Source organism: Sceloporus undulatus, chromosome 4, assembly GCF_019175285.1.
Source record: "Sceloporus undulatus isolate JIND9_A2432 ecotype Alabama chromosome 4, SceUnd_v1.1, whole genome shotgun sequence".
Lineage (NCBI taxonomy): Eukaryota > Metazoa > Chordata > Lepidosauria > Squamata > Phrynosomatidae > Sceloporus > Sceloporus undulatus.
Genome location: NC_056525.1, coordinates 2,117,501 through 2,131,754, shown reverse-complemented (window position 1 = coordinate 2,131,754; position 14,254 = coordinate 2,117,501). Strand labels below are relative to the sequence as shown.

Below are 14,254 nucleotides of genomic sequence, written 5' to 3'. Positions count from 1 at the left end.
TATTATTATTATTATTATTATTATTATTATTATTATTATTATTATTATTATTATTAATGTAATTAATCCAGATATGAAAACGAGGCTCTAAATAGGAGGCACAGCTGTGAGGCTCCTTTCAGGTAGGAGTTTATTCTGCCTGTTTCAATGTCTGCCTTCTCTTGCAGATCTGTGAAGAGGTGAACAGTGCTGTCAGCTCCCAGCTGGAGCCTTTTCTGCAGACCTTACCAGGTAAAGAGAAACATCCCTGAGGACAGGTTCCCAAGGGCCCACATGTTGCCCAGCCTTGCACCAGAGCCTCTTCTGCACGCTTGCTTCTGGAAAGTCCAAGAGCATCATTTTTCCTTTGTCAAATATTGCTTTGCCTTCTTCTTTCCTTGCTAAGTCACAGCACGAATTGACAAGATCTCTGGAATCGATTACTCTCTGCTTGAGCCTCCAGTTGCAACAAATGATTCGGTGGACCTGAAACTGAAGGTAGGATAAAGGAGGGATCCAGGAGATGAAGTGTTGCAAGTGTTGACTGGCCTCTTCTCTTAGAAACCTCTGGCAGATGTTGGCCATAGAGTCACACTGGAGAACCTAGAGATTCTTAGAGAGAACACATTAATCCAGTGCTTCTCAATTATTTTCTGTCACGCCCCCCCTAGGAAGAAGAAAACATTTCGCGCCCCCCACGCGACTGTAAATACTGTAGTATCATTTGTCTATAAAATTGTTATAAGTACACCTCTGCATAACGGAGCCTCGCGCCCCCCCCCTGGGGGGCCCGCCCCACTATTTGAGAAAGGCTGCATTAATCAAACCTGTGAATAATCAAATCCGCAAAAGTCAAATCTGAAAGTGTGGAGAGCCAATTGTAATCTGTTTCTGTTCCATGCTTCAGTTCATGGGGAGAGGCAGGTAATAATAATAATAACAACAACAACAACAATAATAATAATAATACAATGGGCCCTTCCCTTACGCGGGGGATCCATTCCGGACCCCCCTCCCTCACATAATGGAACTCCTGCACACGCCACGAACACATGTCCCATTACTTCTTTTGGGGCATGCCATGGCTTCTTCTGGTGTGGCTTACGGCGTATGCTGAAAGCCACATATGTTGCGCCCGTGTATGATGCAGGTGCACAATAATAATAATAATAATAATAATAATAATAATAATAATAATAATAATAATAATAATAATAGAAAAGTGATGAGGTCAAGCATGATCAAAATTCATGCAATATTAACATGTGAAGGGGGGGAAAGGGGTGAAGCCAATTGGGTTGTGACAGTGTTGGCATCTTTCATGCGTGTCTTCCTTCCTTTTCTTGTTCCCCAGGGTGAATTCTTTTCCATGACCCATCGCTCTCCTCCTCCTTTCCCACCGCCTGCCTTGGATTTCCCCCTGGATCATGACCGCATGGTGTATTTTGGCCTCTCTACGTACTTCTTCAACACAGCTGGCGATGTCTACTACAGGGCTGGAGCGATGGACTTCACCATCACCGATGGCATGGTAAAAGAGGGGAGGGAGCCAGGGCTGGGAAGGGGCACCATCCCACATCATCCTGGCACAACAGAGTTCTCCTCCTCTGGACCTCTCACTGCACACAACTCATCCTGTCTTCTCAGAAAATAGTCATGTTTAACATTAAAAATTGTTAGTAATTCACATGAAAATAATCCTGGAGCATCTCTAGACATGCACTAGCCATCTTTTCAAACCCCAATGTTCACATGTCCTAGCTTTGAAAGAATGTAAAAGAAGAAGAAACCTTGAAGAACTCATTGGAGGTCTTTTCCCTTCCTTTCATCGGTTTTGCATGTCATATGGAATCATTCCCTAGATGCCTCTTTTCCTTGTCCTTCTAGATTCCCAAGGAGTTCAAAATCCGTCTGAACACTAGTTCCTTTGGAGCCTTCATTCCACAGGTGAGGAAACCTTGGCCTCCATCTACTTTCATTCGAGATTCTAGGGTCCAGACCAAGGATTGTGGTGACTGGATGTCCTCCTTCCCCATCCTCTCCTGGGCCCTTAATGGACATTACTTGTCCTGGAGTCAGACTGATATCAGCATTCTCCTAAAGCTTTGGTATTTCAGGATATATACATATCAGGAGAAGAAGCAAGTGGCTTTATAAACTTCATAAGTTTGGTATTTCAGGATATGTTTATTTCAGAAGAAGAGGCAAGTGGCTGCATTGACTTCACAAGTCTGGTATTTTAGAATAGACAGTAGGGTGCATGTTTGCAGCGCAGTGTGGTATGTGCACCATGGGTGCGCTTCAGCATATGCTTGAAGGCGTGTATGGTGCGGGCGCACTGTATAGACTTTACATTCTTTCTCTATTAAGGCACATAATTTCTATAATGTTTTAGACTTATATTGTTATAATACTCATATTATTATATCATTATATGCTTGAGACCTTTATTTTTTGCCCTGTACGGAGTACAGCAAACATAAATATTTCCATTAAGTCAGTATAATTGTAACTATCTATTCTAAAAGGATAACTGAGATCCAGCCTGGTTTAGTGGTTTGAAAGCTGGACTATGCTTTTGGGGACCAGAGTTCGAATTCCCAAATTAATAATAATAATAATAAAAATTTTATTTATATCCCGCCCTTCCTGTGATCAGGGCGGCTTACAACAGGGTTAAAAACAACAAGCCATATAATACAAAAAGATTAAAATACAAAAACATCAAACCATACAATAAAATAACAGACAAAAAGCCCCATAGCCCAACCTCTTGGCCACGGAAGAGGAGGGAGGCCCACAGGATTTTATTCGGGGAATGCCTGTTGAAACAGGAAGGTTTTTAGGTCCTTCCTGAATTGGGCCAGGGTGGTAGTCGAGCGGAGCTCAGTGGGCAGCATATTCCAAAGGGCTGGGGCAGCCGTGGAAAATGTCCTCCGCGTGGTGGAGGCTAACCTTGCCCCAGACACCTTCAGTAATTGCTGCCCAGACGTTCTGAGGGTGCGAGGCGTAATGTACGGGGAGAGGCGGTCCTTTAGGTATCCTGGGCCCAAGCCATTTAGGGCTTTATAGGTAATCACCAACACCTTATATTGAGCTCGGAAGCGGATGGGCAGCCAATGGAGGTCTTTCAGCACCTGTGTTATATGGCTGGTCCTGGGAGCACCAGTGACCAGCCGGGCTGCCATATTCTGCACCATTTGCAGCTTCCGAGTTTGGTATAAGGGTTGCCCCATGTAGAGTACGTTGCAGAAATCCAGTCTCGAAGTTACCAGAGCATGTACAACAGTTTCTAGGTCCCTCTGGGCCAGGTATGGGCGCAGCTGGCGAATCAGCCGAAGCTAATAACAGGTGCTCTTGACCGTTGCATTCACCTGAGCAGTCAGGTGAAGCGACGAGTCAAGAAGCACCCCCAGACTGCGCACGGAGCCCTTCACAGGGAGCTTGACCCCGTTCAGGACAGGTGGAACCACCACCATTCCTGGACCAGGGGAACCTATCACTAGTACCTCCGTTTTCTCTGGATTCAATTTGAGTCGGTTTTCCCTCATCCAGCCCATTACTGACTCTAGACAGGCCACGAGAGGAGAGACGCCATCCCCAGTCACTGCATCAGTCGGAGACATAGAGAAAATGATTTGGGTGTCATCAGCGTACTGATAACCCCGCGCCCCATGTCTCCGGATGATCTCTCCCAGCGGTTTCATGTAAATGTTAAATAGCATGGGAGACAGAATGGCTCCTTGAGGGACTCCGGTTTTAAGGGGCCTCTCGTCAGAGCACACGTCTCCCAGCTGCACCATCTGGGACCTCCCAGAGAGGTAGGACCAGAACCACTGGAGCGCAGTGCCCCCAATCCCCACCTCTGCCAGGCGTCCCAGAAGGATACCATGGTCTATGGTATCGAAAGCTGCTGAGATGTCCAAGAGCACCAACAGGGACACGCTTCCCCTGTCGATGCTCAGACGGAGACCAAGGCGACCATGGCCGTCTTGCAGTGCACAACCGCTTCCAACTCTGGCTTAACCCATTTCACTCTAAACAGCTGATCTTCAGGGGCTGAAATTGCCAAAATATAGCAGGCAGCTTATTGCATCTACAGTATGTTGTTTATTATATCCTATGTGGAAATTGCCAGATGAAGGGAGAAAAATCCTTGATGGAGACCTGGCAAGATGGAATCTGAGCAGATGCTTTCTTAGGGGAACTGGCATGTAAACTCCAAACTGCCGAAGGCTTAGGAAGGAAGAAATATTTTCAGATACCTGGCGAGCTTCTATTTTATTCATAAACAAGGATCCTTCGCCATCTGTTCCAGCAGATCATTGCAATAAGTACCGGGAAAAATGCTCTTTTGAGCAGTTTTAATTTGACCGGCTGCATATGGAGGAAATACTTGGTATTTTTCATTGGCTTGAAAATGACTCTTTGCGGTTATTATGATCAGGATGTGACTTTGGGGGATTTAGACCGGCAAATTAATTGCTAATGTCCAACGACTGTTTGTAAATTGGTTTATTTCTCTTCCTTTTTTCACTCCCCCCCCCCCCCCTTTTTTTTTTATTGTCATTTTGGAAAAAAATTAAGCACGGAGAGAAAATGGCTCCCAGAGGTCTCTAAAATTTTGGAACAGTTATCCTAATGGATAGACCAGGATAATCATTTTAAAATCAAGGAAGAAATATTTCGCAGAGGGTGCATCTACACTGCAGAAATAATGCAGTTTGACCCCACTTTAGCTCCCATGGCTCCATCCTACAGAATCCTGGGATTTGTAGTTTTGTGAGGCACCAGTATTCTTGGGCCTCACAAAGGCTAGAGGCTTTGTAAAACTACAAATCCCAGGATTCCCTAGGATGGAGCTACAGCATTCAAAGTGAAGTCAAACTGCACTATTTCTACAGTACTGATGCACCCATGAAGTCGGGGCTTCAAGACAATAAAGGTCCAGATCCTATTGGTTACTCCCATCTAGTGTAGACCCATTGAATTGCATGCTAAATGCTGAATCGATATATATGTAAATAGCATTCATGGCTTCAATGGTTCTCATCTAAATAGACATATGAGGGATGATTTAGGGAGCTGGGTATGTTTAGCTGGGAGAAGAAAAGACTGAGAGATGGTATGATGTCCATCTTTAAATATATGAGGCATGTCATATAGGGGATGGAACAAGTTTGGTTTCTGCTGCTCCAGAGATTAGAACTCAAGCCAATGGGTACAAGATTAGTGATTCCACCAGAACCTTAGGAAGAACTTTTTTTGCCGTGAGAAATGTTAGACGCCTGGTGACGAACCTATGGCAGCCGTGACACAAGTGGCACGCGGAGCCCTCTCTGTGGGCACACACTCTGTGGGACTCACCTGCCTGCTTTCCAAGGGCCCAGAAAGGCAGAGAAGCCTTGCCAGGACACCAAAAGCTAGTTCAGGGTCTGCTGGCTGCCTCTGTCCCACATTCTCAGCAGCCACTGGTCAGTCACTGGTCAGTCAGTCCTCCTTCCCAGTTGATTGACGGCTCTGACCAGTGTCTGTCTCTGTCCCACCTTGTCCACAGTCTCAGCAGCCACTGGTAAGAGGGAGCCGTCAATGATGATGATGATGATGATGATGATTTCAGCATCTGTTGTTATTATGTGCCTCCAAGTCACTTCTGACTTATGGTGACCCTAAGGTGAAACTATCATGGGGCTTTCTTAGCAAGTTTCATCAGAGGGGGATTACTATTGCTAGCCTGAAGCTGAGAAAGTGTGCCGTGGGTTTTTCCACCAGGATAGCCCCCTCGGAAGGTGGAAGACCTGCCCCTGGAAGTCTTCCCCCCCCCCCAGCAGTGGGTGACACCCAGTGCAGGAATGCCACTGAGTTTGGGCACTCAGTCACATATGGTGGGGTATGTTTAGCCTGGAAAAGAGATGGTTAAGCGGAGATATGATGACCCTATTTAGGTATTTGAAGGGGTGTTACTTTGAGGATGAAGCAAGCTTGTTTTCTGCTGCTTCAGAAAATAGGATCCAGGGCAGTGGCTGCAAGCTCCAGGAAAAGAGATTCCACCTCAATATAAGGAAGAATGTCCTGACAGTAAGAGCTGTTTGACAGTGGAAGACTTTCCCTTGGAGAGTGGTAGAGTCTGCTTCTTTGGAGGTCTTTAAGCAGAGGCTGGAAGGCCATCTTCTGTTGGGGATGCTTTGATTGAGAGTTTCTGCATGGCAGAAGGGGGTTGGAGATGGGTGGCCCTTGGGATCTCTTCCAACTCTAGGATTCTTTAAAAGGTTCACCATCACTGGAGTAGATTGTCTCAAAGGGTGGTGGACTCATCATGTTTGGAGATCTTCAAAGCAGAGGTTGGATGGGCACCTCTCAGGAGTGCTTTTGTTGTGCATTTCTGCATGGCAGGGGTTGAACCAAATGGTCTTTGCATCCCCTTCCAACTCTCAGATTCTGCGATTCTAGTAGAACAGGGGTAGGCAACCTACGGCCTGCGGGCCGGATCCAGCCCGGTGAGGCCTGCCGCCGATTGCCGCCAGGGCCTTTGGCCTCTCACGCAAGGGCATGGGACCTTTGGCCTATCAGGAGGAGGTGAGCAAGGGGGGGGCAATTGTCTCTAGAAGCCTCAGAAACATGCATTTATATTAACATTTTTTTAAAAATCAGCAAATTTTTTCGCGTGTCCTCCATTTTTAAAAAAAAAAGTATCCTCAATTTTAAAATTTTGTCCTACATTTGTCCCGGTATATATATATATATATTTTATTAATTATTTATTTTTTGGCTTCGGCCCCCCAGTTGTCTGAGGGACAGCAACCCGGCCCCTGGCTCAAAAATGGTCTACTACCCCTGTAGTAGAGACTAGAAATAGGATGAGGATCAGACTCATCTGGCTATGCAAACGTGTCTTCTTTGCTCTTCTTCACTCCCAGTTGGAAAAACTGTACCCCAACATGCTAATGGTCCTCAAGGTTTCCCCTTCCTCTGCCCCAGCGCTGACCATTGCACCTGAAGCCCTGTCACTGAGTCCTGAGGTTGATGTCCAGGCCTTTGCGGTTCTCCCCAACTCTACTCTGGCTCCTCTGTTTGTGATTGGGGCGGTAAGTTCACTCCATGCATCTCAGCCAAAAGTTAACACCATTTTCAATTTGTGATTGTAAAAGCTGTGTCTGTGTTGTCAAAATGGCTTCAACGCTTGTCTCTTTCCTTCCAGTCAACCACCGTTTCAGCCAAAGTTACTGTCAGCTCCACCAAAATCTTTGGCTCCCTGAAAATGGGAAGGTGAGTGCAGGCATTATCCGCATTGGAAATGTAGTATCTTCATTCACACAAAAGGAAATAAGTCTTTGCCTTCTTGATCAGAGGCACCAAATATCAATACTTGGACATTACTGCAAAAATACACTTGGTTTCATGCTTGTTTACACAGGACCTGTGATGATGTTGATGATGATGACGATGACAATATTTATTTTTATCCCGTTGTTAATAATAATAATAATAATAATACATTATTTTTATCCCACCTCTCCCACAGGATCGAGGTGGCTTGCAATAAAATGCAATATAAAATATATCATGCATTATAAGATACATCCCATTATTCCTTTCCTCCCGAAATTGAGACCCAAAGCGGCTTAGGGTCTAAAAACACAGCGCAATTACACAAACTTACAGAAGTGACAGTTAAAATGGAATTAAACTGTTACAATATTAAAACAGATCATTTCTTTAAAAATAGAAAACAGTTAAAAAAGATAAAGGGAAGGCAATTAGGGATGTACTTCCTCACTAATTTCTTTGTGGTGTAAGCAATGAGTAATTTTACTCATTTTCTTCCCACTATGAGGAAATCTTTCAAAAGTTTTGTGAAAGCTATTTGCAATTCAAGACGTATTCAGCACAAAATTCAGAGATAATTGTTTTGTACCAGAAACAGCATTCTCTGTACAGGAAATAATCTTTATTTCTACATCATTTTAAATGCAGAAAATGTTTCATGTTCCAACTGACTATGTCTGGATTTTGCGCAAAATAAATCCCAAACTGTGAAGATTATGGTCAGTCCAGGATTCTTCTTGTCAGGGTTTCTTGACACATGAAAAACATATTTTTGGTGTGTGTGTGTGTGTGTGTGTGTGTGTGTGAATATTTCCATCCCTACCTGTGAACTGACAGTTTTAAAACACTATAGGTTTGTTTGGTTATTATTTTCTATTGTATTTCCTCTATAAAGGACTCCAAGGCTGTCAGCCAAAGGTAGCAGAGGCAAAAATGGAGGCAAAAATACCATGATCCACTATTACATTATAGCTGTCTCAGCATCTCTTCTACAATTGATATTTCCATATATATATATATATATGATGTACTTATTTTCTTGTAGGTTGCAGCTGTCCTTGAAGCATTCAGACGTTGGACCTTTCTCAGTAAGACCTTTTGATTATCTTGAACTGTATGATCCCAGAGGGCTAGAATTCAAAGCCATGTTGGTTTGCAATATCTGTCTGCAAAGGGATCTTGCAGCACCTTTGTGCAAAGGATTTGTTACATAAGTTTTGGTAGACTTGGTCCACTTCTTCAGATGCATGGAGCAAAGTGCTGCCCAGGAGGGACCCATTCAAAAATACAGACATTGGGGATCTGGTGATGATGTGGCATGTTCAGTTTTATTTCTGGTCTTTGAGGAGCAAGGGCAGGAGGGGAAATGTTGCATGGGGCCAGTTTATCACATCTCCTTTGTGGTTCCCAGCCATGCTCCAAAACTCCAAAACAGATTGAAACAAAATACAGTTAAAAGATTAATGCCACATGACAGTAAACAATGCTTAGGACATGCAGCAATGGACGAAAGCTACGGGAAAAGAGATTCAGCCTACAGATTAGGAAGAACTTCCTAACAGTAAGAAATGAAATACGCTGCCTTGGAGAGTGGTGGAGGTTTTATAAAGCAAGGCTGGAGGGTCATCTGCTGGGGATGCTTTGATGGAGAGTTCCTGCATGGCAGGGGATGGGACTAGATGATCCTTGAAGTCTCCTCCAGTTTTAGGATTCTATGGAGTTTATCACACAAAGGAGATCGGGGGTTTATCCCATGAACATCCCAGAAAAACAGCATATTTACGTGAAATTACACGAAACCTGCCATTAAAGTGGTCACAAAGAAGCATTAATGTGCATTTTTTTACTCTCAGGATTTCAGTGAAAACGCATTTCCGATATCACTGTATTTGCACAATTGTGTGTGATAATTGTTTGTGCAATTACTTGCCATTTTCACTTTATTAGCGTGATGCTTTCAATGTGCGTTATTCTCTCTTTAATGCCGAAATTAGCCCAGTGGGATAAACTCCTATGATGGTTTGTAGAAAGAACTGTGGTTATGATGAAATGTGAACAAAGTCCTTCCTTGTCCTTTTTTGCCACCTGGATTTGTGAGGATGGGGTCTGAATGGGTGGTTTTTAAACTTGTCAAATTGGGACCTGAAAGACCTAAGAAATAGGTGTTATATAATGCTAGTCTTCTTGGTTTCAGTGTCAATATGAGCTTGATCCACAACCAGAATTCAGAAGTCAACGTGAAAAAAACCCATTTTGCAGCGTGAAATGATCCTTTCATTTCAGAGGGAAAACAGACAGGTCCTGGTAAAAAGCCAAGAAAATACCGTATATACCCGACTATAAATCAGCCTTATATATAAGTCGAGGGCATGTTTTGGGGCCAAAATTAATGGATTTTGATATGACCTGTGGATAAATCGAGGCTAACACTTATTGACATATAATAAAGGATGTAAAGGACGGAGCAAAGGAAAACAATGCCAACGGACTTACAAAATCCCAGCAGGGATAACTATTTGTACTCATACTAAAGGCTGGATGGATGAGCGAGTAGAAGCGGTCGGTGCTTCCAGGGCAGATTAAACTCTTGCCTTTCACCAGGGGATATATATATGTGTGTGTGTGTTAAAAGGCAGTACTTATATCGATCCATGGATAAATTGACTCAGATTATTTGGGGCAATTTTTGAACCTAAATTTCTAGACTTATACATGAGAATATACAGTAGCTGAAGACTATATGTTTGCTTTGTGTGTGTTGTGTACCTTCAAGTCATTTTTGACTTATGGTGACCCCAAGACAAAGCTATTATGGAGTTTTCTTGGCAAGATTTGTTCAGAGGAGGTTTTCCATTGCCTTCCACTGAGGCTGAGAGAGTGTGACTTATCCAAGGCCACCGAGTGGGTTTCCACGGCCGAGCTGGGATTCGAATCCTGGTCTCCCAGTATGCTATCCAACATTCAAACCATTATGCTATGCTGGCTGTCTACTTGCATGATTTTTATTCTTTTACATACTTTTAACTTGTTTGTATTGATTTTGCTTGTACATCTGCCTGAGATCTTTTGATACAGTCGGTCCTCCTTATCCACAGATTTTTTTAACCCACAGATTCAAGCATCCATGGCTTGAAAATATTTTTTTAAAGTATGAATTCCAAATAGCAAGCTTTGATTTTCCATTTTATATAAGGGACACCATTTTGCTCTGCCATTGCATTTAATGGGACTTGAGCATCTATGGATTTTGTGATCCACGAAGGGTCCTGGAACCAAACCCCAGCGGAGAACAAGGACCCACTGTATTGTGTTGGATGGGAATATTTCAATAAATAAAAGGATATAAAAATGTAGGGTGAGGGGTATGAAGGATTCGTAATGCCCCTCTCAAACTTTTAATCTCGTTTTCCCAATTCTCTCTCAATGCCCAGGTACAATTAATGCAAACCCTCATGAACTATTACGCTGCAAGCATCCTTCTCCCTCAGATGAACGGTAAGACTTGCAATGCAAAGTGCTTTATTAAAACCCGTATCTCCTCCCAACAGCTCTCCAAAGCACACCACTGTTTATGCTTGTTGCATAGTTTCCCAGAAGGTCTCTGGCCAAAGTATGGAGCCAAATGTCACTGCTTTAGTTATCTTTAAAAAATTAAAATTGTATACCTTGCTCTCTGTCTAATGATCTCGGAGCAGCATATAATAAAATCATCTTGCTACTTTAAATCAGTGTAAACAATAAAGCAATTTTAAAAGGCAAAAAGCCCCATATTAATTAAAACGTATAGGAGACATGACTAAGGATGCAATACAGTCTCCCCTTGGAACTCGCAGGGGATCCGTTCCGACCCTCCCAGGAGTTCAAAATCTCCCACATAACCAAGCCCTATAGGCTTGAATGGGGCGTGTGCATGCAGTACATGTGCTGCGGGCGCACACCCCATTAAGGTTAATAGTAGTCGCCCCTTCGCAAATTTCCAAGTCCTCAGATTTCAAGTCCCCCGGACTTGGAAGGGCAACTGTATATGCTCTTTGATGACAGAAGGAGATACTCCATTTGCATCTGAAAGGAAGAGAGGAAGATGGCAGGAAGGAAAGGCTGAAGCAGAGGCTTTAAAGGAGAAGACAAAGAGAGGAACAGAAGAGATGCTTAATTTTTTGTGGGTTTTTCAGGCTATGTGGCCATGTTCTAGAAGAGTTTATGGATGGCATTTCTCTGAAGATGCTACACAACCCTTGCATTAAAGGGCAGTGAGGTGCAGTATAATGCACAGGTGTGTATCCAGATGCTCATCCATGTTCAATGGCTTGAGCGTCTGCCTGTGCAATGGCACTGCATGCAATCAGCTCCACTTCTGCAGCCTTGAACTGAATGCATCTGATGAACATGTCCAGCTGCTTCCATAGGCAAACTTACACCTGTAGAATCATAGAATCCTGATTCTACAGGTGTAAGTTCCCTTATGGAAGCTCTATGGAAGCTTGCACCTGTGTAAGAAACCCACAAGATTCTAGCTGTACAAATTTGTTTCCTATGCATGCTATGATTAGAGTGTAGAATTTGGTCTGTCTTATTGCAGAACTTGGCCTAGAGGTTAATAAAGCCCTGGAGGGGATTAAGAAAAGTCCAGATCTGTGTTGGAAACTGTCATTTCTGACTCTGGTGCTGTTTCACTGGCGCTTCTGCTGCTCTCCATAAATCCATTGAATTTTGCTTTCAGCACGCCTGGCCGAGGGGTTCCCCCTTCCTCTCCCGGACCACCTGCAGCTTTCCAGTATTGTCCTCCAGCCTCACAAGGTGGGTGAGATTTTGAGGGGCACCTTTGCCCACAAAACTGCTGTTGGTCCATGAAATTTCCCTAACACTCTTGCTAAGAATAAAATGCAAGAAAATGCCCTGAAAAATTATTGCAAAACATTAAAGCATCACTACAAAGCTTGCTGGGAGGAGGAGAAAGACTTCAAATGCATGTGGCTTCAATGGAAATCATGAAGCCCTTTGTGAAATCTGCAGCTAGGCAATACTTTCACGGGGGCCACTGAAAAGGCCACAAATCTGGGCAAACTGTTCCGTTCTTTAGAACTCTTCATCAGGTTAGAGGTACAAATCCTTAGCAGATCCCTACAGAATTTCCTACTCTTTGGAGCAGCCCAAAAATCAACCAGTTGTTGTAGCCATGAGATCTGTCCTTAAATTAAGGGTCACACTAGATAGTTTGTGCAAATTTATTTTAAGATGAGATGCTCCCCAAGATGTTTGTTTCTCATAGAACATGATTTTCCTCACTTACGCATCTTGTATTTAGTGTGTTTCGTTTTGTGAGCAGTAGGGTGAGCATTAATGCAAGATGTCAACTGATAAATGTTAACAAACCCATAATTTTATTAACATGAATGTTAATGAGCAAGGAGGACTTTGATTTTCTTCCCTTGGGCACATCTACACTGTAGAAATAATGCAGTTAGTGAATCAGAAACAGAAGGTGAGCAACCACCCATCCCAAATCACTAACAACAACCCCCAAGGAAAATAAAACAGACTTAGGGTGCCTCTACACTGTAGAAATAATGCAGTTTGACAGCACTATAAGTGCTATAGCTTCATCCTATGGAATCCTGGGATTTGTGGTTTTACAAGGCCTTTAGCTTTCTTTGCCAAAGAGTGCTGGTGCCTCACCAAACTACAAATCCCAGCATTTGTATGGAGCCATGGCAGTTAAAGTGGTGTCAATCTACATTATTTTTACAGTGTAGATGTACCCCTTGTTGCCAATGGAGATGTATCTAACCTTTTGCCTTTCATATTATCCCTACAGGACTTCCTATTCTTTGGAGCAGATGTTCAGTATAGCTAGCATCAAAGATGGAGAAGACTGAAAGAGAGAATGGCCAAATGAGAAAGAATGAAGAATGCCACTCTCCACTCCTTCTTTAGAGGCTTTTGAAAAGAAGGAAGGGACCTTTACCTGGTGATTTGGGGTGCATCTACACTGTAGAAATAATGCAGTTTAGCATCTATATAAGTGCTGCAGCTCCATCCTATGGGTTCCTGGGATTTGTAGTTTTATAAGGTCTTTAGCCTTCTCTGCCAAAGAGTGCTGGCACCTCACAAAACTACGAATCCCAGGATTCCATAGGATGGAGCCATGGCAGTTAAAGTGCATTATTTCTACAGTGCACCCTTGGTCTTCTTCTTGTCTGCCCTTTCTCTTGAAATCCGCTGCTCACTTGAATGTGTCTTCCATGATTTCTGGGTACGACCAGAAACCCTGCAGAACTGGCCATGCAAGTGGTTTTGCTACTGACAGCTCAAGGGGGAACGGTTGTGACTAATATGTTGCACCGTATTATCAATACATCCTTCAGGGATGGGCAGTTTCCATCAACTTTGAAGACGGCCATTGTTAAACCTTTGTTGAAAAAGCCCTCCCTTGACCCCCTAATTCGGAACAATTATCGGCCTGTCTCGCTGCTGCCATTTTTAGGGAAGGTGATCGAGAGGGCAGTTGCCTTTCAGCTTCAAGGGATCTTGGATGAGACTGATTATCTGGACCCATTTCAAACTGGCTTCCGGGCGGGCTATGGAGTTGAGACTGCTATGGTCGCCTTAGTTGATGATCTCCGTCTGGGTATGGACAGGGGGAGCGTGTCCCTGTTAGTGCTCTTGGACATCTCAGTGGCCTTCGATACCATCGACCATGGTATCCTCTGGAACGCCTGGGAGAGTTGGGTATCGGGGGCACTGCTTTGCAGTGGTTCCGTTCCTACCTCTCGGGCAGATTCCAGATGGTGGAGCTGGGGGACTGTCGCTCCGATACAGGGCCCTCACATCTGGTGTCCCTCAGGGAGCAATTTTGTCCCCTATGCTATTCAACATTTACATGAAACTGCTGGGAGTGATCATCCGGAGACATGGGGCACGGTGTTATCAGTACGCTGATGACACCCAG

The 14,254-nt window shown here is 43.8% G+C and overlaps 1 protein-coding gene across 2 annotated transcripts in view; it reads left to right on the top strand.

Moving 5' to 3' along the window:
* LOC121929840 (bactericidal permeability-increasing protein-like) overlaps positions 1–13,372 on the top strand; it is a 31,657-nt gene extending 18,285 nt beyond the window's left edge. The window contains exons 6-15 of one of the 2 annotated variants that reach the window (XM_042465781.1): positions 168–231; positions 392–477; positions 1,334–1,510; positions 1,867–1,926; positions 6,897–7,064; positions 7,178–7,245; positions 8,351–8,393; positions 10,737–10,800; positions 12,026–12,102; positions 13,121–13,372. In XM_042465781.1, the coding sequence (XP_042321715.1) occupies positions 168–231; positions 392–477; positions 1,334–1,510; positions 1,867–1,926; positions 6,897–7,064; positions 7,178–7,245; positions 8,351–8,393; positions 10,737–10,800; positions 12,026–12,102; positions 13,121–13,159 (846 nt within the window). In that variant the 3' untranslated portion in view covers positions 13,160–13,372. Of the gene's footprint in view, positions 1–167; positions 232–385; positions 478–1,333; positions 1,511–1,866; positions 1,927–6,896; positions 7,065–7,177; positions 7,246–8,350; positions 8,394–10,736; positions 10,801–12,025; positions 12,103–13,120 lie in introns of both variants that reach the window. The other variant, XM_042465780.1, reaches the window with a different exon arrangement.
* Positions 13,373–14,254: the final 882 nt, after the last annotated feature.